The sequence below is a fragment of the Myotis yumanensis genome, unplaced genomic scaffold, assembly GCF_028538775.1.
Source record: "Myotis yumanensis isolate MYYU_CA2020_CCGP unplaced genomic scaffold, mMyoYum1.0.hap1 SCAF_11, whole genome shotgun sequence".
Classification (NCBI taxonomy): Eukaryota; Metazoa; Chordata; class Mammalia; order Chiroptera; family Vespertilionidae; genus Myotis; species Myotis yumanensis.
This window is the reverse complement of record NW_027223762.1, coordinates 7,316,635-7,339,873: the sequence shown is the minus strand read 5'-3', so window position 1 is coordinate 7,339,873 and position 23,239 is coordinate 7,316,635. Positions and strand designations below refer to the sequence as shown.

General features: G+C 35.2%; 1 protein-coding gene across 9 annotated transcripts in view; it reads left to right on the top strand.

Annotated features, from left to right (window-relative positions):
• Window positions 1-23,239, top strand: part of PUM2 (pumilio RNA binding family member 2) — a 74,623-nt gene that overhangs the window by 7,628 nt on the left and 43,756 nt on the right. For 4 of the 9 annotated variants that reach the window (XM_070428749.1, XM_070428747.1, XM_070428746.1 and 1 more), the window contains exons 2-5: window positions 9,186-9,254; window positions 15,782-15,890; window positions 19,665-19,852; window positions 20,417-20,586. In XM_070428749.1, coding sequence (XP_070284850.1) covers window positions 9,204-9,254; window positions 15,782-15,890; window positions 19,665-19,852; window positions 20,417-20,586 — 518 coding nt within the window. In that variant the 5' untranslated portion in view covers window positions 9,186-9,203. Of the gene's footprint in view, window positions 1-9,185; window positions 9,255-9,691; window positions 9,741-10,146; window positions 10,272-11,174; window positions 11,249-15,781; window positions 15,891-19,664; window positions 19,853-20,416; window positions 20,587-23,239 lie in introns of those variants that run through there. The other 5 variants (XM_070428745.1, XM_070428740.1, XM_070428741.1 and 2 more) reach the window with 5 other exon arrangements.

Here is a 23,239-nt window from a genome sequence, read left to right as displayed (position 1 = left end):
CAAAAGAAGAATAATTTTGTGACACATTAAATACTTATGAAATTCAGATTTCACTGTTAATAATGTTTCATTAGGACACATCCATGCTCTTTTACTTCTATATCGTTTATGTCTGTTTTTGTGCTAAAAATGCAAAGTTCAGAAGCTCCAGCAGAGACCCACAAAGCCTAAAATGTTTGCTGTCTAGCTCTTTAGAGAAAATGTTTGTTGATCCCTGTGCTGGGCAAATGAAAGAATTGATCGATAGTGGTAAGAGACCTATCACATTTATCCAGAGGTTCTTTACCTTATGACCTCATCTATTTGAACCACAGATGAAAACCTAAAAGTAGCCAAAACCGGTTTGGCTCAGTGGATAGAGCATCGGCCTGCGGACTGAAAGGTCCCAGGTTCGATTCCGGTCAAGAGCATGTACCTGGGTTGCGGGCACATCCCCAGTAGGAGATGTGCAGGAGGCAGCTGATCGATGTTTCTCTCTCATCGATGTTTCTAACTCTCTATCTCTCTCCCTTCCTCTCTGTAAAAAATCAATAAAATATATTTTTAAAAAAAAGAAAAAAAGAAAACCTAAAAGTAAGCAAAAAAGAGCTTCAGTAAAGTTTCAGTGCTTTACTCTTGGGGGAAAATTTTTTTGTTATGCTTCTTTATTTATTGATTAATTTGAGAGAGAGGGAGGGAGGGAGACAGAGACAGAGACAATGATTTTTGTTGCTCCATTTATTCATCTATTTGTTGGTTGATTTTTGTATGTGCCCTGACCAGGGATCGAACCTGCTATCTTGGCGTATTGGGATGACAGTCTAACCAACTTAGCTACCTAGCCAGGGCGAGAAAATTTCTTAAGTCTACTACTAAGTTTCTTTTTTAATAATAAAAATCTTCCTTCTCTCATCAGTTATACAGACTTATTGTAGAAAGGCAATAAAATTCAGATAAATAGATAAAAGAATTGGTGTACTCTGATCACATAAGAACTATGGATTTTGTTTTATTTCCTTTCAATATTTTTTAACATTACTATACGAGCATTTTCTAAATTATAAACTCAAATATTTTTATAAGCTACATGATACTCCATTTTATAGTAGTGCTGTATTACCTATTGTGGGACAGTTATGCAGTTAATAATTTCAGGATTGCAAGCAACACAACTGTAAATATCTTTGTACATAAAGGTATTTTATATTTAGGTTTTATTCTTAGGATTGATCCTCAAAGTTGGGGAGATTGGCTCAAGGGATAGATGCACTGATATAGATATGATGCCAAATTGCTTTCCTAAAGGATTGTAATTTTAAAATGTGTTCTTGTGTTTGTTAGAGGTAATTTCCTTCTTAGAGCCTGTTTACTCTTAAAAATCTACCATACTTGGATATCTCAGGTTACAGGTTACTGCAAATTCAAAGTAACCTAATTAGAAATATTAGAAGTGGTGCTATAACTTTCAAGTCAAGTGATGCTTAACCTGACAGCAAGGCAGGAGGCTGGAATACTAACAAGACAAACACTGAGCACCCAAAGAGCCTCAAAAAGTTATCAATTCTTTCTTTTGCTTTTAAAATTTTAAAAATTGATTTTGAGAATGAGAGTAACATCCATGTGAAAGCAAAATATCAATTGGTTCCCTCCTGCATGGCCCTAGTGGGGATCCATCCCATAACCCAGGCTTGTGCCCTGACCCGGAATCAATCCAGCAACCTTCCAGTGCATGGGTTGACTCCTAATCAGCCAAGCCACACTGGCCAAGGCAGTGTCCGTTCTTTCTAGAGTAGTCTATAATGATGCTCTTGATGATGATTCATATTTTTCCAAATACAATATTAGGGAAAGAGAGAGAAGGGAGAGAGGGATAGAGAGAAATATCAGTGAGAGAGATTGGCTCCTGCACGGCCCTTAGTGGGGATTGGGCCCCCAACCCAGGCATGTGCCCTAACTGGGGAATCGAGCCAGTATCCTCTTGGTTCATGAGTTGATGCTCAACCACTGAGCCACACCAAAGAACTTTTGAATACATTACCTCTTTGACCTTCACAACAGATAAGTAAATTAAGATTTAGGGAGTAGACACTTGGCAAAAATCAAACTGTGAACTCTTATATTCTGAATCTAAATCAAATACTATTTCTACTCTACCACATTGGGGGTATCATCTATACATATAAAAGGCTAAAATGCTAAGTGTCTGTCTGACCAGTCGCTATGATGTGCACTGACCACCAGGGGGCAGATGCTCAATACAGGGTCTGCCGTGATGCGCACTGGCCATCTATAATAATAGTGTTATATGCTAATTAGACCGGACAGCCAAACCACCTTCCAGATGAAGCCTCTGTGATGGGGGCTGAGGCAGAGGGGTTAGGGGTGATCAGGCAGGCAGGTAGAGGCGATTAGGGACGATCAGGCAGGCAGGCAAGCAGTTAGGAGCCAGTGGTACCAGATTGGGAGAGGGATGTCCGACTGCCGGTTTAGGCCTGATCCCACAGGAATCGGGCCTAAACCAATGGTTGGACATCCCCCAAGGGGCGCTGGATTGCAAGAGGGTGCAGGCCGGGCTGAGAGACCCCTCTTTCTCTCTCTCCCCCCCCTCCCCCTGTGCACAGATTTTGTGCACTGGGCCTCTGGTTTACAAAGAAACGGCACCATGGACCTGGTGCCGTAAAAGCAACACTCAGCTTCCCCTAAGTGGGACATAGGCCCTGTTACCACCCTGGAGCAACAGCCCACCAAAATTGCAGCCAATGTTGCCAACACCCCATAGTGCAAAATTGGGCCCACAGCCCAGCCCAGCCCGAAACAGTCGCTGTGGGTACTGGGTAATGACATCACATAGCAACGCCTGGCTTCCTCTCCCTAGCAACTAGCCTTCTTGGAACACGACTTGTTTTATAGCCAGGTAGAAACATTTTACACTTTAACCAAATGTCTATGAAATGTTTTCTTCATCTCATTTGATCCTCACAGAAGTCCTGGAGTAGGTAGATAGGAAACTTGGTAGAATCCTATTTTCTTTACATTAGCCAGAAAACGGAGATTTAGAAAGTTTCAAAACTTAACCCTACTGAAAAGAAGTAAGAAATGGTGAACCTTGAAAATGACTTCAGGTTTTCTCACTGCGCAGAGTATAGTCAAACACTCTTGCAGTTAAATATTTTACCCTTTATTCTCCCTGCGTCATCTACAATAATGTTTTTCGTGTTGATATTTACTGCTGTGTTGCTGACAGTTACCTGAAAAAGAAGTTGAGGTGCTTCTCTGGGCTCGAAAAAGTTTAGCTAAATCAGAAAACAGGTCTAATTAAGCAAGTTTATTATATATATATATGGCTAAGTTGACTCGTGCATGTATGATACATAGTAAAGCTCTCCCTGGTGCCAACCGCACGCTTGTGTTTTGATCTGTCATTGTCGATCATGAATTTGGTTGACACTTCTATTATAGAGAAAGGGCAGATAGCAATATTAAAATATTTCTTCTAATTAATTTCTTTTGAATGTGCACGGATCTGTGCACCAGGCATCTAGTTTAATATATTTTATAAATTGAATTATGAAGTCAGAATTATGTGGATGCATTGTCAATCTGATAGGATTTATATTTGCAGCATTCTTAAAAATGTTTTTATTGATTTTAGAGAGGAAGGGAGAGGGAGAGACAGAGAAGCATTGATCGGCTGAAACCCTGACTTTTTGGTACATGGGATGACATTCAACCAACTGAGCCACACTGGTTTGGCCAGGACTAAATTTGTAGCATTCTTAAGAAATTAGAAAGTTGTGTAAAAAATAGGTGATTCCTGATAACATGTTAGTATTATCATGAAGCTTTCATATGATTCACCATTAGGCGATCTAGAAAATATAAGGGCTATAGATAGAAGACTTGAGAGAAAATGAGATCATAATTGTAAATCTTAGAAAAAGAATATAAAGGGCATAGGATCAAGAGCAATATGAAATCCTATGAAGAACTTATAGAATAATGAGTGTACTTTGTCCAAATGTAGGGAAATTTAAAGAAACTTAGAAATCGCCCTAACCGGTTTGGCTCAGTGGATAGAGCGTCGGCCTGCGGACTCAAGGGTCCCAGGTTCGATTCCAGTCAAGGGCATGTACCTTGGTTGCGGGCACATCCCCAGTGGGGGGTGTGCAGGAGGCAGCTGATCGATGTTTCTCTCTCATCGATGTTTCTAACTCTCTATCCCTCTCCCCTCCTCTCTGTAAAAAATCAATAAAATATATTTTTTTAAAAAATTTTTTAAAAGAAACTTAGAATCAAAGATGTTTAAAGTAGACTATACTAAGTCATTAGTGTGTCATCCTATATAACCCTATATAATAAAGAGCTAATATGCAAATGGTCATCAAGCCCTCATGCCGTCGCGCGCCGGGGCCAGGGGACCTGAGGCTGCGCCCCCCGCCCTGTGGGGCTTGACAGGGGTGGGGCCAGCCGGGTCTGGGTATCGCGCGATTTCGAGGCGCGCACGGGTGGGCGAGGACTTGACTCTGGGTCCTGTGGTGCGCCCCAGACTCTGACAGGAGGGAGATTTTCATATACATTTTACTAATTTTCTTTAATCTCTGACACTTCTATTATAGAGAAAGGGCAAATAGCAATATTAAAATATCTCCTCTAATTCCTTTTTAATGTGCATGAGTTTCGTGCCCTGGGCCACTAGTATTACGATAAAGAATTTAGATTATATGTTACAAAATGATAGGATATATTCCGACTAAGATTTCTTATCTTGATAATTGGGGGTATATATGTATATAAAATTTTATGTATATATGTATGTGTTGTGTGATAAAAGAATATTTTGATCTTAAACTGGGTTTTGCTTTAAAACTCAGTGTCATGACGGTATGGCTAGAAATATTTATTATAGTGGATATTGAATGTACATGTAAAGTAGTTCTACAGATGTTATAAAATTCATAATACAGTGTTGAAATTTCTGCTTTAAATGGACTTATGTATTTTAAAGAAATTAAGAGGAAAAAATAGTCTTCTGTACTTAACGCACATTCTTCCATTTTTGGTGCTCTTTAGTCCTTCCTGATCATCTGAATTTCCATCTGGTATGTTCCTCTTTAGCCTGAAGAATTTCTTTTAAAGCATTTCTTGAGCTAGAAGTCTGTTGTAATGGATTTTCTTTTTATTTAAAAATGTCTTTGTTTTAGCCTTTGTTCTTTAAAGTTATTTCCATCAGATAAAATTCTAGTTTGGCATTTTTTTCTTCTTTCAGCACTTTAAAGTCTGGTCCTTTATATTCTGGTCCCGATTGTTTCTAGTGCAGCCGTGGGCAAACTACGGCCCGCAGGATCCGGCCCGTTTTAAATGAATAAAACTAAAAAAAATGAAATGAATAAAACTAAAAAAAAAAAAAAAGACCGTACCCTTTTATGTAATGATGTTTACTTTGAATTTATATTAGTTCACACAAACACTCCATCCATGCTTTTGTTCCTGCCCTCCTGTCCAGTTTAAGAACCCATTGTGGCCCTTGAGTCAAAAAGTTTGCCCACCCCTGTTCTAGTGCATAGTCAGTGGTCATTTATATAATTTTCCCCTTTCTGTAATGTTTTTTCCTCTAGCTCTTTTCAGGATTTTATTTTTATCTTTGGTTTCCAGCATTTTCATTAGGATGTACATGGGTATGGGTTTTTCCCATTTATCTTGCCTAGGGTTCATTGGTATCTTGAGTCTGTAAATTTTGCTTTCATGAAATTGAGGGGAATTTGTGGCTATTGTTTCTTCAAATAATTTTCCCACCTCATTCTCTCCTCTTTTTCTCTTTCTTCAAATTGGAAATGTCTATTGATCTGACTTCAAATTCATCAGTCTGCTTTATTTCCAGTCTGCTGTTAGGTGCATCCAGTGACATTTAAAATGTATTTATTTATTTATTTATTTATTTATTTATTTATTTTCAGTTTTAGGGTTTCCTTTTGGTTCTTTCTATAGTTTTGCTTTGCTGAAATTTTGTATTTTTTCTTTCATTAGTACCATGTTTTTTTCTTTTATCTCTGAACAAAGTTATAGTAGTTGCTTTAAGATCTTTGCTAATTCTAACTCTGGGTCATCTTGGGGTTGGTCTTTATTAATGGAGTTTTTTGGTATCTATATATGTCTAATAATTTTGGTGTTTTTTCTTTTTTCATGTCTAATAATTTTGGTTTGTGTTCTAGACATATTTTACATTGAAAATGCTCTAAATTCTATGGAGAATATTGGTTTCTGATTGTTTTTGTTTTCATGGGACTCAAACTCTGTGACTTTTGTGGTGGTCAGCAGCAGATATTTTGTTTAGTTCTTTTCACTTTAATCGGGCTGCTTGGAATCTATTCCACATGTGGAATATAGAGATTGTCTAAAAATCTGAGCAGAATTTGGTTGCCTCCTTTTTGAGACTTCCCTTCTTAGTTTCCAGCTGCTCTTTTTGTTCCAAACTCTGTTACTTGGATCTTCAAGCCTTTAAGACTGGGTTGTTTATAGGGATTTCAGTTATTTTATCTACTTATTTTAAGTGATAGCTTTATTTTTGTTTATTTTGTCCAGAGTATATTGTTATCTCTAGGAGGGTTTGTTTGGTTTGGTAGGAGCTACTCCTCCAATTACCATAAAACATATCAGGCTAATTTAAACTCTTTGAGAACAGTGGTCATATTTTAACTCATTGTTTTCTTTACAAAATCTTACACATTGCCCTGGCTGCTGGGGTGTAGTCCTGTGCACTGAAGGTTTCTGGTTCAATTTTCCCAGTATGGGGTATAACAGGAGGCAGCCAATGGATATTTCCCTCTCACATCTCTGTTTCTCCCTCCCTCCCTCTCTCTCTCTAAAAAAGAAAAATCTTACACATTGAACATGCCCAGTAAAAGCTTATTGAACTAATGGATGAATGAAATGTTGGTTGTGTGAGAACTGTTGGTGAACCAGCTTTCCTAACAAGTTAAGAGAAAAGAATAGTTATTTGCTGCCACATATCTTTTTCTTTTTTTCAATAAGACACCAAAAACATTTTTTAATGCCCTTCTGGTACCACGAAGATCCTGAGGATCTTTATTTCAGTGTTATCAGTAGTACAGTATAGAGATTAACAGACATTACAGTCAGTGCATTTCATGGGTCCTCTGTGTCATTTTAACCCTGAACTTTTTCTTTTAACTTTAGTTTATTTTTCATTTAATAATTATTTATTGTTGAAAGTATTACATATGTCCCCTTTTTCCCCCATTGACCTCTTCTAGTCCCCCCCGCCCCGCCCAGACCTTCACCACTGCCCTATTGTCTGTGTTCATGGGTTAAACATACAAGTTCTTTGGTTGATCTCTTAACCACCCACCCACCCTCCCCTCCTTCTCTCTGAGGTTCAACAGTCTGTTCCATGCTTCTATGTCTCTGGGTCTGTTTTGTTTATCAGTTTATTTTGTTCATTAGATTCCACATATGAGTGAGATCATGCAATACCACATATCTTTGATATAGTATCTGTTCAGATCTTTTGCCCATTTTAAAATTGGGTTATTTATTCTCCTTATTTTTAAAAAGTTTTTCATATATTCTGGATACAGATCCTATATTGGATATGTGATTTGTGGATATTGTTCTTCTAGTCTATGATTTTTTTTTTTTGCTCTCTTTTGTGTGTGTGTGTGTGTGTGTGTGTGTGTGTGTGTGTGTATGTTTCTATTGAAGGCAAAGATAGTTGGAAATTTTGAAGAGGAGAGAGAGTTGGTTTAGAAATATGAATATGGAGGTGAGGGTCCTAAGAATATACATATATTTCTCAAAGCAATTAGAGTTGAAGAGATTGCTCAGAACAAAGGATAGAAAAGAGAGTATTTTGGATAGAATACTAAGTAAACACTAGCATTAATTTATGAGTTGAGGTGACAATTAGTCTGTGAAGAAGCAACTAGACACATAAGAAAGTAAAAAAGAAGAATTATAAGGGACAAAGTAGCAACAGAGAGCAGTATTACAGGAAGGAGGGAGTGCTTTGAAACATAAAAATGCTATGAAATTTTTGAGAGAGATAACTGACTGGAAAAAATAACAGGATTATATTGTAAGGCCCAAAACTTTGAGGGCTATGCATTTATTTTAGGCTTAAGTGCTTTTCTCCAGCAATATGTAACACTATGAGGCAAGGGCCTTTGACTCAAAACATATACATTGTCATATGAAAAATAAAAAGCAATTTCAACTATGTTAGAAGTGGAAAAAATAAATACATGTTTTAGTTTGTGTTTGAGAGGAATGGAAAGGAATTATTCTTAAGAAAACATGAGCCGAAACCGGTTTGGCTCAGTGGATAGAGCGTCGGCCTGCGGACTGAAAGGTCCCAGGTTCGATTCCGGTCAAGGGCATGTATCTGGGTTGCGGCCACATCCCCAGTAGGAGATGTGCAGGAGGCAGCTTATCGATGTTTCTAACTCTCTATCTCTCTCCCTTCCTCTCTGTAAAAAATCAATAAAATATATTAAAAAAAAGAAAAGAAAACATGAGCATTATAATTACAGCTGATTAATTTATGCGTTGCTTTGAACTATATCATCACTAAAGTAATTTTAGTGAAGTTTTTTTATTGCAATGAGATCTACAAATAATGAAATGCTGAGGAATTATGAAAAACCTTAACTGAAAGATGTAATGCAAAATAATTATATAATAGGAACTGCAATATAAAAAAAGATAACTACACTTTAGTACTTGAGCTTGCTTCCTCTCTGCTCTTTATTTTCCTTCTATTCTTTTGCTCAAGAAACTAGTAGGTTTTCTTTTCCCACACAATTTTTAAAAATACTTTTTTATTGAGTTTAGGGAGAGAGAAACATCAACATTGATCGGCTGCCTCCTGCACCCCACACACTGGGGATCAAACCTGCAACCCAGGCATGTGCACTGACCGGGAATTGAACTAGCCACCTCTTGGTGCATGGGTTGACACTCAACCACTGAACCACACTGGCCAGGCTGGCACACAGTTTTTAATGTAGATTGCTGTCATGTGCTCTGTTTAGGAAAACCTGTCTTCATAGAGAAATCTGTTCTTGCCCATCTCCACTCATGCTAACATCAGTAGTAACTGTAATATAATATAAAAATTAATATAAAAATAGTTGATGCAGTCCATTATTTAAATTTTTCTTTCTACTAATTCTGTTTTTGTTATTCAACAGGTTTGATTTGTGGATGAAATGAATCATGATTTTCAAGCTCTTGCGTTAGAATCTCGGGGAATGGGAGAGGTAAATATTTATGAATGCTAAGAATGTATATTTCACTTTGATTATTTGAGCCATTTAGCCTTTTTTAACTGTAAATCTTGAAATTAGTGGTTAATGGTGCAGGTTTTTAAAACCTCTGATTATACACTTATGTAGTTGTGATTTTCAGCTTTTTTTGTGTGTGAGATATGTGTCCAGTTGATTGGTTAAATAATGTGTTATATTTTGTAATGAATCATAAATACTTTGCTCAGAAAAGAGCCTTCTTGATTCTTGTCCTTCTGTTTTATATATGTATGCTGTTTGCTTTAGCCATACTAAATTGTTCACTATTTTCTCTTCCAAAAATCTCTCCTTGTTTGCTGTTTGCTTAAAAAAAACTTCTAATCCTCTACAAGACTCTGTTGGAAAAGATGCTCATCTATTGTCCTTTTGCTGTCTGCAGTGGAATTATACTTCCTCATCTGACTTCTTACAGATCTTTATATATACTTTATTATATTACTGGTTAGTTTATTGTTTTATATTAGTCTCCTTAGTAGATTGATAGCTTCAAATGATTAGCACACAGTGGGTATTCTAAATTTATTAATGCTTTTTATCAGTCCTGTTAATCTATGACTTGGGGGATCCCACTTAATCTCATCATTATATTATTTAAGGCATCAAAAATACTTAGTTTTCCATGTACCTAATGAGTATTTAGAAAATCTTAATTGTTGATGAAAGCCCTGTGATCACATCTTTATTTTGTCATGTTCTATAGTACTAACATAGTGTGAACTTTGATAAGACAAAATAATCGTGAACAGACCTAAGATGTGTAATTAATTGCTTGCTCCTGGAGATTATTTTACTTTGGTAGATTAGAGACCTTCCTGAGACTCACTCCAACCAAATCTGTGCTCTTCAGATGCAGAAAAAGAGTCCAGTCACTCCTCTGGACCACAAGAGGGCACCCTGCAGCTAGCTAACCCTCCCCTTCTCCAGAACAGCGTTTTCCAAAGAGTTTGTCATTTTCAGAGGACTGATTTAAGGGTGAGTTAAGGTGCTTAAGCATGAGTATTGCCAAAGTAAACTTGTTAGTTCAGTGCATAACGTAAAATTCTGGGCCCTAAAAAAATTTGAAAAAGGGAATAATTCTTTAGTTAGAACTACAGTTTCACTACAATGCAGTGGAGTCTGTTTAGGCATTATTTACCCTGTTGGTGAATAAAAAGAAGCAGTTGAAAGGGGCTTTTGTTTTTTTCCCTGCTGCTTGTTTTCTTTGGTCTTTAGAAAGCAGAATAACATACCTTAAAAGCAGGGTTGAATAATATTTCAGTCTAGTCTGTGACAAACTTGAACTTAAAAATGATTTTTAAGAGCAAGTAAAGTCACACCTTACCTTAATTCTATTTAGACATAACCCCCTCCCAGCACTTTACTTCCCAAGTCTACATTATGTATATATTTACAGATTGGCTCTTTTTTTTTCTTCATTTCTAAGTAGTATTTGTAAATCCAAAGATATCATTGCCGTTTTTTAAAAAAGTCATAATCAATAATGAGAACCAGTAGTTGAAAGAGTTTAGTTAGTTATTTGGGGATGGAGGAGGGATATTTGAGGTTTTTGGAAAGAGAGAAGCGGGGATGAATAGTATGTTAAATGATCTAAGCTTAAATCTAGGCTTTCTTAATGGAAATGTCAGAAATGCAGAGTAAAAGTGGCTAGGTTTAGACTTCCTGCTTTTTTGGTGGCTAGCAACAGGTTAGTGCTTCTGTGACCTTCATCTAGTAAAAATGTATTTTTAAATAAGCTGTTACTCACTAATTAAGTGTTTTTCTTAACAGTTTACCAACTAATTCTGTTACCTCCAAGAGATAGCTAAGAAACCTACCCAGGTTTCTGTCTCTGGGTTCTCTCTCCCACAAGTCTTTCTATCTTTCCTCATCTCACAGGCAGCAGGGAACCTTCTGGGATTTCCTTCTTTGCCTGTCTCTCTCTCACCAGTCTTCTCCTCCTTTCCTGACAGGTGAGGTTTTTTGTTTTTGTTTTATCCCAGAATTCACTCATTTTAATAAATAAAAGCAGCCTTAAATTTCTGGTTCTTGAGTTTTCTAAAATTGCTTGTTATTTTTTTAATGTGACATCCTTTTTTAATGGATTGGCCTATTCTTGACTTTTTCTTTAAAAAATAAAGTTGTCCTTATTATGTCTTAAGTTTTAAACCTCTAATGTACAAAGCACTGCATTACATAGAGACCTATTTGCATATGTATTGGTTTTTATAGATCATGCCCATCATCAGAAGGGTAGTTTCTTCTAGTTATTCATTCACAAATAGAAACAGGTTTGTATTCATTCATAAACTCATTCCATTTTTTTCATAGCACATTTTCATCAAAAGACCTACCTATTTGTGTTATGTCATATGACTTAAAAAGAGCAAAGCTAATCCATGTAGTGTTTTCAAGCTATACTGCAGAGGCATATACCTATTTTATATATGTATATATATAATGGAAACCAGCTATTTCAAATAGTTTTTAAATACCTAAGCATAATTTCATCTGCATAAATTCCTATCTTAATTCTATCTTAAACTTTATCCACTATAATAAATACCCACATATGGGCCGAATATCATAATAATATCTTAAACTGTTTTATTCATTATATTTAGTGGTGGCCTATTATTGGAAATTTCAGAAACATTGATGGATTACACTATGCTTAAAAAGAACCATCTTCTGTGTAGTTGAATGTACAACAGTACCTTAGAATTAAACAGATGGGTTTAAATTTTAATGCTGCTATCTACTATGTATATACAGGGTGGGGCAAAAATAGGTTTACAGTTACTCATATGGAAAATAATATAACTAATAATAATACATGAATAAACTGTTTCTCTTACTAGCAACTGTAAGCCTCCTTTTGCCTCACCCTGTATTAAAAGATTCATATTTTCAGTAATGAAGATACCTAATATTTATGTCTACTATGTGCTAGATGCTGTTCTAAGCAGCTATGTTATTTCATTCTAGCCTCATAAAAACTCTTTGACAGTAGCTTTATTATTATTCTTACTTTATCGATGAGGAAACTGAAGCTCGAAGTGGTTAATTTTATGGCCCAAGACTATTAATAGTGCTTAAATGGCAATTTGAACTTATGAGTGCCTTGACTATTTACAATACTGCTTCATATTGGAAGTAACAACATGTGATAATGTTTACTGGTGACATTAAGGGATATTAGAAATGGAGAACATTTGGGGAAATAGTATGATTTTAAAAAATTAAGAAGTATTGATATCTTTTACTAACAGAAAAGTCCTAGAAGGGAATTACTTTATGTCTTTCTTGTTCTCTGCACACTTAGTTATTAACATCTTAGTTATGCCTATCTTGTATGAACTTCTATTATAGTCACCTTACATTCTAATTTGCCAAGACAGTCCAGATATATATCTGTCTTCATGGCATAATTATTAATAACACGAACACCTCCTTTCTCAAAACTGTCCCAAATTGGATGTTATATGAACACCTTAATTTAAAACACAATAATGTAAACACATGGCCTTTAAATCCTTAGAATTATATTAATTTTGTTAGTTTGGTCATTTTACATAACAAATCTGACGTCTAAGTGCCCCTCATAGTATATACTAGCTGGAGTGTATTTATTTTGAGACAGTACCCTAGGGTGTTGACTGATTTCTTTGGGGGTGGAGAGGGCAAGCTATAAATGCTTCTTTAAGAAAATAACTGATAAAATGGAGGACCATGGAGGGATGAATTTGTATGTCCACTCAATCATTTCTGAGTTGGAAGGACAGACGAGCAGGTTGACAAGAAATACTGAGTTGTCTGACCTTGGTTTAAAGCTTTTGTGAATTATGGAAATATGGAAGTGGTATGGGATAATGTATCTTACAGATCTTTAAGATCTCTTAGCCCTTGTTTTCTGTAATGTTACTACAGTAAAAGAGTCTCCAGGGGCAAATCTCTATTTTTATTGCAGTTTCAACCAATGTAGCAATGTAATCTTTTCTTTTTTTAACTGTTCTATCCAGAATTGTTGCCTTTCTGTATATTTAGTCCTTTGAACTTACTTTTGGTCACAAGCTAGTAGTTTCTCCAAAAGTTTGACAGTGTCTAAACTGTCACAGAAAGCTGTTTCTGGAATGTTGGTAACAGCCTTTGCTAGAAGTATTAATATTATTAACTACTGAGTTCTTTTCCTGTGCATGATAACTTAGAAATGGTTGCAAAATGAAAAGATATACACAGCACAGTGCTTGGCAAAAAGTAGACACACTAGATTAGTGCTTGACATAGATTTTCCCCCCTAGTTGTGCAGTTTGCATTTTAAAGCAGTGATCTATGACTAATCACTAAACTGAACCTTACCCAGAAGACTTTGAAATACTCTTCTAAAGAGATTCTGTTATTTCTAATATCTCAGAAGATAAGTTTGTTTTAACCACTTCTATGTCTGGGATAAATGTTTCTATTAAGGTGTTATAACTTTATTTTCAATTTTTCATTTGAAACATTTTTCTTCATGAAGTGTGGGATAAGAACATGTCTTTATTCTCTGACAATTTGTCATTTTTCTTCGTGAAGTGGCCTATTTATACAGTATTTTTAAGGGATTAACTTGGATTTTTACTATGAGTAAGTGTTCATTTTAAATATATTAAGTACAATGCTTTAGTATTGTATTACTAGCTTTGTTTTTTGTTTCCATATTTACATGAAACTTCTGTAATGAGATTTTTAAAAATTAAAGGAACAGAGATTATTGTATTTTATTGGGATCCTCTTTAGAGCAGATTATTGTCTAAATTTTAAATACATATTATTTGCAACCCAGGAAAATGCGAACATGCAAAAACTTATCTTTTTAATAGCAGAAGTTAGTTTCCTTTAAAATTAAAAATTAAAAAATATATATCTGTAGATTAGGAACATGCCCAAGTTGAATTTTTCCCATTCTCTTCAAAGCAGCTTCTCCTGTGTTTTGTGTTTTTTGTTTTTTCTTTTTCTGTTTTGATCAATAGTACAACCATTTACCTTGTTAACCAAATTTTAAAGTTTTAACTTTTTTATCAACCCATCCTCATTTGCATTTATATTTTATTGATTCTCCTAAATTTTTCTCAAATCCATTCTATTTTCTCGCTTCTTTCTGACATACTATTTCAGTTCTTGTCATGTTCACCCTGTTGTAATTCTCCTAAACTGATTTCCTTGCCTATAATCTAGAATATCTCTATTCTTACAATGTGCAACTTGAATTGTTTTCTAAACACAGTGTCACTCTTGCCAACCTCTCTTAATTCTCTTTGGTTTTAATGTAATATGCAGTTTCTTTAGTATGTCTTTAAGGTTTCTAATAGTCTGACCTAGATATCTTTATCAGCATCAACTTTGACCTTCCTGCATCTGTTCCTCTATCTCACACTCTATGCATCTTTTCAAGTTGTTCCTTTGTTTATGATTTACTTTGTCTTCCTCACCTTCCACATACACTTTGAACCCCCAACACACACAATTTTATCTCTCAGACCCAATTCAAGTTTTACTATTTATTTTATTATAGTTAATTTTATGTTTCTGAACTCTCTGTAGATAAGGTCTCCATGCCTTTAAGGAGGCAAACACGAATAAGTATATACATGTTTAATTCTGAGCATTGAAAGATTGGGCTGAGACAGATGATAGTCTTTCAAATGCTTTAAAATGCCAAATGCATGTCTCAGAAAACAAGTCTGTTCTTTTTAAATAAACATATTTCCAGCCCACCTCCTGACTGTCAGGGAAGGTGAAGAGGAGAGACCTGAGATGAATATTAAAGTATGGTTAGGAATTGGCCAGATGTACATTTTGAGTAATCAGTGAATAATTGTATCAATATAACTTTTATGTGCTGTGTATGTTGCAATATAGGATAGATAGAGCACAGGACTTTGAAATTGTTATCTCCAAAGTATTTGAGGATTTTTTTCTGTATCTCTCCCATTATCTATAGCTTCCTGATTTGGAATTGATAGGTTACTAGGATCAGGACCTAGGAAGAGTTGTGAAGTTCACTTCCATTGATTAAATGAAGTAAGAATGAAAATAATGTTTTCCATCAAGGAAGCTGTAGGATAGGAGGTGAACCAAGGGCAGTATTTGGAAGTAAAGGCAAATTTTTTATCACTGTAGATATTTTTATTGTATTACCTATATCTTATAAATTTAGTAATTTTTTTGATAAATTTATAAAGAAAATCACATGACATTCAACCAGTATGTGTTTTGAAAAATGTTAAAAATCAGGAGAAGTCATATGTTGACTTTGATATAATGTTTAGAGCTAGAATTATTAAAGCCAGTACTCAAATATAAGTAGGAAGTTATTTTTTTATTGAGACAAATTAGGTAATAGGTCACTCTGAATTTTCATTGACATTAACTTGTACATATTGTGGTAAGTTTGCTTTCCTCTACATATTAGTTATTTGTAATTAGAATAAAATTTAAATGTAATATTTTTCTCCCCCAAATAGCTTTTGCCTACCAAAAAGTTTTGGGAACCTGATGATTCAACAAAAGATGGACAAAAAGGCATTTTTCTTGGGGATGATGAATGGAGAGAGACTGCATGGGGAACTTCTCGTAAGTTTGTGATATATGTGTGAGAATTATTAATTTATTTGACTTTTTAAAAACCCTGCCTACTCCCAGGCAATAGTTGGAGAAAATTTATGATGTCTTGGTTGAAGATTTCATTAATCATTATAATGCACATTTTCAGGTGTAAATTGATCCTTATCTAATGATCCACTTATTGACTAGAAGTGCTTGTCACAATAAGACTTTACTAAGTTTTTCTTTGAAGTGAAAACTGATTATAGAATTCTGAATTCTCATTAAAATAGAAGATGCATTAACCATAGAAATTTTAAATTGTATTACAGGACAGTGACAGATTTATCTAATTGCAGCCTAATCTAGCTTTATAAGACAGTAGCCACACCCAAAAAGAAAGTAAACTTCCTTAGTGCGATAGAATTCCCAGAAAGGGAGCAGACTGAATTTTTTTTAAATATATTTTTATTGATTTTAGAGAGGAAGGGAGAGGGAGAGAGCAATAGAAACATCATTGATGAGAGAGAATCATTGATCATCTGCCTCCTGCATGCCTCCTATTTGGGATTGAACCTGCAACCTGGGCATGTGCCCGATCAGAAATCAAATTGTGACCTCCTGGTTCATAGGTCGACGCTCAACCACAGCCACACTGGCTGTGCCCTTTTTTTTTTTTTAATTTTAGTTTTATGTGTACACCATAGTGGCTAGACAATCATGTACTTTACAAGTACCCAACCGGCACCGTACATAATTATTACATTAATGACTATATTCTCTCTGCTGTACTATATATTCTCAGGACTATTTTGTGACTACCAGTTTGTGGTTCCCCATCCCTTAACCTTTTTCACCCAGCTCCCCAATTCCTCAGTCTATTCTCTGGCAACTAGTACTCTACATTTAAAATGGAAAAAGGAATGAAAGCCTTGGCCAGTGTGGCTCAATTGGGTGAGCGTCTTTCCATTCACTAAAAGATTGCCAGTTCTATTTCTGGTAGCACACATGTCCTGGTTCAGTAGGCTTGATCCCCAGTAGGGGGCGTGCAGGAGGCAGCTAATGAATATTTCTCTCCCTTTATCTCTCTGAAATCAATTAAAAAACATATTTAAGAAAAAGATTGAAAGCTTTGGTACCTACTAATTTAGACTAAATTTTCCTAAAAATAATGAGAATTTTCTTTGAGTTTAACCAGTGAGCACTACCAGTTTATGGTAGTGCTTGATCTGTACCTTTTCCACCAGTTTCACCAGCCAGTGGTAGTGTATTCTCAAACCAATAAATGAGATTTGATCTTTTGCCTCAAGGAATTCCTCCCCCCCTCCCCCTGGATTTTAACATATATTAGATTGGTCTCTTAATTTAAATTATTCATTTATTTGTACCGGGATACATTTTCCCCCTAAAAGGCACTTATACTTTGCTAGAAATCACATGTGCTTGAAAACTGGTAGATAGACGTGCTTTGATTTTTGTTTTGGGAGTTGAATGATTAATAACATTATTTACCAGAACCAGATATTTTTTAAAGCATTCCAAAGCAAAGCATCTTGAGCACATTTGTTCCTGATATTTCTAATTTATTTTAGTTAATTCCTTATACCACTCTCCCAATTTTTTTAGTTATATGGATAAAATTTTGAAGAGGAATATTAGTTTTTAGAAGTAGACATGAGAAATAAATGGAGTTATTGTATTTACTGAACAAACTTTATTGAATTCCAAGCATGTACAAATAAGAATAACATTCCTGTTCTAAAGGAATTGTTGTTCTAAGAAAGATTATTTCCATGACTGCAAGAGACTGTCTTATTTCCTTCTCAGCTGAACTGAACTACTTGTGATTGTTAATTTCATTTTGTTCTGGAACTTCCAGATCTCTGAACATGCTGGTTTCTCTTAACTGAAATGCTCTTTCCACCCCCAGCTTCACTTTTATTTTTTCCCCACTTTAATTCTTGCCCTTCTGATTGGAGTTTACTCTAAGACTAGAAAAGATTGGTACCCTTTTCTTCCCTTCTAATAATAACCTGGATTGTTTTTATTGAAGCACTTTTACTCTGTTATGATTGCCTTCTATTAAGCCTATAATATCTTTGAGGGTAGGGACTGTCTTGTTTGTTCTTTCATACAACAGACAGTAAATCAGTATTTGAACTGGGTAAATGAATGGGTGAATGATCAAATAAAAAATATGGCTAAATTTCTCCTGGATAAAGATATTAAAATAGAAAATCATTTAAAAATTATTACAGTTGATGAAATAAAGACTAGGTACCTCTGTGATAGTTCAGCCATTTAAGGACTAGACCTCATATTGAGTATTGAACATGTTCACAAAAAAGCCATAGGTAGCTAAGAGCCTATTGGTTCCTTTAAAAACCTTTTTTTTTTTGCAAATGTATATGAATGTTGCCTCAAATGTTTTATTATATTTGTATTCATTTGCTCTCAGAGCTTAAATACTGCCTTTTCTTTTGTCACAGAAATATTTAGAAAGGGTATTCGTACCAGATGGATAATTTTTTGTTAATCAAAAATAAATGGAAAACTTTTAAACTAGAAGGGACTTTTTAAAATACCCTTTAAGCGATACTTAGGTTTTTTGTGGGTTTTTTGTTTTGTTTTTTGAAACATCTTCGATACATAGTTTTTACACCAAGAATAGGAAATTCTGTGTTACTACTTAGTTTTTATACCAAGAATAGAAAATTCTGTGTTACTACTAGTTTGTGCTATAAACACAAACAATTAAGTTTGTGTTTATAGCAGTATTGCCATGTGTTCTGCATCTGTCCAGTACATAACAGTAAGCTTGAGAAGTGCCTCTGCCAATTTAGGAACAGTTATCTTTATTCTAGAATTTATCCCTAAAGGTTTTTGTCTTGAATTGTTACGAATCACCAAAATAACTTCTTTTTCAATTTCAGTTGGCATACAGTATTAGTTTTAGGGGTACAACATAGTGATTAGACATTTATATAACTTATAAAATAATCTTTCCAAAAAGCCTAGTAGTACCCATCTGATACCATATGTACTTATTATATTACTAAAGGCCCAGTGCACGAATTCGTGCACAGGTGGGGTCCCTTGGCCTGGTCGGTGATCAGGGCCGATGGGGGCCAGCCGGCCGAGGAGGGACTGTGGGAGGGCTCCAGGGTGTGTGTGGCCCTCTCTCCTAGTCTTTATCAGCCTGACCCCAGCAGCAAGCTAACCTACTGGTTGGAGCATCTGCCCCCTGGTGGTCAGTGCGCATCATAGCTACTGGTCAAGCGGTCAACTGAATGGTCGACCGATTGGTCAGACACTTAGCATATTATGCTTTTATTATATAGGATTATTCATTATATTCCCTATGTTGTACTTTGTATTCCCTATGCCTGTTTCTATAACTGGTAATTTATACATCTTAATCTCTGTACCTTTTCCACCCATTTCCCCAGCCCCCCTCCCATCTGGCAACCATCAATTTGAAGAACTTTCATTTTTTAATGTTTATAGGCAACTGAGCCTTCAGATTGTTTCTCCATTGACCCTTTTTGGTTGACATATTTAAAACAAAACATATAAAACTTCACATAGGCTTTTACCTGTTTTTTATCAAATGGCTCTTTTTATCTGGATTAAGACATGTGCCCAGTAAGTCTCAGCAGAATGAAGAGCTTTTCATAAAGATTGTAATAACATTAAAAATAGAGCAGCATACTGATTTTTCTTATTTTAGTGTATTAATTTGTGTAAGTTTATTAAGTTAATTTAAAAGTACAAATATGAAATCGTGTTCTTTCTTCCAAACAGACCATTCACTATCCCAGCCTATTATGGTACAGAGAAGATCTGGACAGGGTTTTCATGGAAACAGTGAAGTAAATGCAATACTGTCTCCGCGATCAGAAAGTGGAGGCCTTGGTGTGAGCATGGTAGAATATGTGCTAAGTTCTTCTCCTGCTGATAAATTGGATTCTCGATTTAGGAAGGGAACTTTTGTAAGTATTTTGAATAAAGAAATATTTAATAATTGTTCAGTGGTTATTTGGTTATCTTTAAATCAGTTTATTTTTCTGGCCCTTCCTAGAGCTAAAGGAAATTGTATAGCTAGCTATTAGTGCTCATCTTCTTGGCCACTTGTTGAAATACATGAAACAGTAGAACTCCTGAGAATATTTATATTCTTAACCATGTTACAAAAATCAAACCATATTAATTACAATACATAATTTGCAAGATTAAAATTGCTTATTTGTGGTAGAACTTGATCTGAAAGTAAGTAAACAAAATCATCTCTGCATTAAGTAGAATTTTAATCTCATTTGTGGTGTTACCGCTTATTCAGCACCGCTATAGTTAAGGTTGCCTTAGCCCTTCTGTTATAAATCACTGGTTTGCACTCAATTTTTTGGCCTTTGATAAATTAGTTGAATACAAAATTAAAGTAAGATTCAATGTTTTTATTGTTTACATGCACCATAGTGTAGTTTTAGGTCACCTTATGGTGCCCTTTTTGTGTGTTCTATTAAATATTCAGAATCAAACAGATTCTTTTTCCTCAGGGCACTAGAGATGCTGAAACAGATGGACCTGAGAAAGGCGATCAAAAAGGCAAGGCTTCTCCATTTGAGGAGGACCAAAACAGAGATCTTAAACAAGGAGATGATGATGATTCTAAAATAAATGGCAGAGGTTTGCCAAATGGAATGGATGCCGATTGCAAAGACTTTAAGTAAGATTTTAACTTTCTCAAGAAGAAAAGCATATCTCTTTAGGGATTATTACTACTAGTTGATGTAACTGATGTAGACATTTTTCCAGTTTGGGTTTATTTTATTTCCCTTTGTACTTTGTGTTACTCTGGAGGAACATTTAATTTTTTAAATAAGAAATATTAGTTAATGATTATGAGCCATTTTTAAAAAACAATTCTTAAAAATATTCTCTCAACTAGTGCATTCCATTGAAGGCGTTAATGTTAGAAGCTCTGTTACTTTTCTAAATTTTAACTTTTTCCTTCCTGCTAACGTTTAGTGGATTTCAAATTTAATATGTGATTTTTCCTGGCAGACTTCTTGGGGTTGCTCTTTTTTTTTTTTAAATATATTTTATTAATTTTTTACAGAGAGGAAGGGAGAGGGATAGAGAGTTAGAAACATTGATGAGAGAGAAACATGGAGATCAGCTGCCTCCTGCACACCCCCTACTGGGGATGTGCCTGCAACCAAGGTACATGCCCTTGACCGGAATCGAACCTGGGACCCTTCAGTCCGCAGGCCGACGCTCTATCCACTGAGCCAAACCAGTTAGGGCTTGGGGTTGCTCTGAAGCACCTTTCTGTGGAGTTTCCTATTTTTATCCCTATTTTGTGTTTCCTGCCTCCAATTTAATTCTTAATCTTGAAAATGAGGAAACATAATTAGCTATGAGGATCTGTGACCTTTATATGAGTTTGTGCTAATACTTAACATTCCTGAAATTGGGAAGTGGGGAGCATATTAGAGGCTTCAAAAAGTTAGCTTTCAGCTCAATTCTATAAGTTGTAGCTTTTTAGTTGTCTCTTTATGGCAATTAAACAAATATTTCTTCTAACCTTTGATTAGGTGCTGCACCTTTGTCTAAATATTAGGAAGTTATTTCTTTGTAATGATTTCCTATACTTTATACTTCAATAATCAGATGCTTTGGGGCCTGTCCCTGAAAATGAGCCATTTCTTTGAGACTTTCTGAACCATGGAATCTCAGTTAACTGAGTGTAGGTACATGTGGGTTTTACATTCATTGCCTTAGTCATCAAAATCAGAGAAACAAGGGCTCTTTAAAAATGTCATTTTATTTGTCCTAAGTGCAAAAAAGCATCCAAAACCAGGAAACCTCTTTTGATAAGAAATAAATTTAATGCTAGTCAATTTGTTTTAGAACCTTATCCTGATTTTGCTCTTCTGCTGTTTCCTAATCTAAATTTTAGTCAAGGGCATGCATTTAAAACTGAATTGATTATAAACCCCTCAGAGTATACATTTATAATTGAAGTGTTAATACACCATTAACTATAGCAAGAAAAGAGCACCACTGATAGCACATGACTTTTTCCCTATTGTACCTTGCACTTTTTGCTAAATTAGAGTTGTTTTGTATAAGAGGTTATACTTTTCCATATTAATATGAATTTACATTGCAGTGTAAAAGCATTTTAAACTACTAGCTGTGGCCATATAGTCACTGCTGCATATCATTAATATGTACATTAACTGATAAGTCATCAATATATACATTATCAGTATAGAACTGAAACGAATGAAAAAACTATAGCAAACTGTCTTTTTATTTTTTTAATTGGCTGATTTTAAAGAACATCATTTCAGTCTCACTCCCCTCCTCCATATATTCTGAATGATAAATAAACCTTTGGAATAGTCACATGAAAAATTAGGTATGCATAAAGGGGAAAGGAGTTTGAAATTTCTTCTAATATTATATGGACAATGGTTGATCTTTAAATAAAATGTAAGTTCACCTAAATATCTGGGAAATCATTCTTATAATTCAGTAGTTACTTTATAAAATGTTCTGTATGTGTTAGCAAACTTATCCCAATGTAAAGTACCTGATAGTTGGGGACAGTTACATAGGTGTAACAACTGGCATTGAAAGCTAGGTAAAATAATTATTGCCATTTATTTAAGCACTTATATATGAACATACTATGAACTCATTGTTCCTCAAAACAAACTTATTTCTTGTACAGGGAAAGGATCTTATTTAAAATATTTCGGAGGGAATGTGGGGGTGGGTGGGTGGGTAGGGATTAACCAAAGAACTTATATGCTTATATGCATAACCCATGGACACATACAGTAGTGTGATGAGGAGCCAGGAGGGAACTGCCGGGGGTGGTGGGGGTCAATAGGGAAAGAAAGGGGAAATCTGTAATACTTTCAACAATAAAGATAAATTTTTAAAATATATTACCGTAGAAAAAAACAGACTATAAATGAGGATTCATTATGTCTAGAAGTAAAAATAAAGTTTAGACGATGAGAGATGCTGATTTTATAAAAAGTCATTGCTTAAAATTTAGTTCAGTGTTAATTAATTTCTTGGGGAAAGTTAAGGAGGCTAGTCAGTAGAAAAACAGTTTTGACCAGTGTTACACATTTTCATTTCTTTCTGATGACTTAATTAAACTGGAGTAATTTGGTGTTATAAAGATTATGCCAAATTGGGGAGCTGTCATGGGGTGGGGATGGGGGGAGGTTTACAAATAGGTTTTGGTTTGTTTCTCTTACTTGGAACCACAGGTCATCTCTAGTTTCTTCAGTAAAGAAACTGAGGCCTGGAAGGATGAAATGATTTGCTTAAAATCATATTCAGAGTCAGGAGTC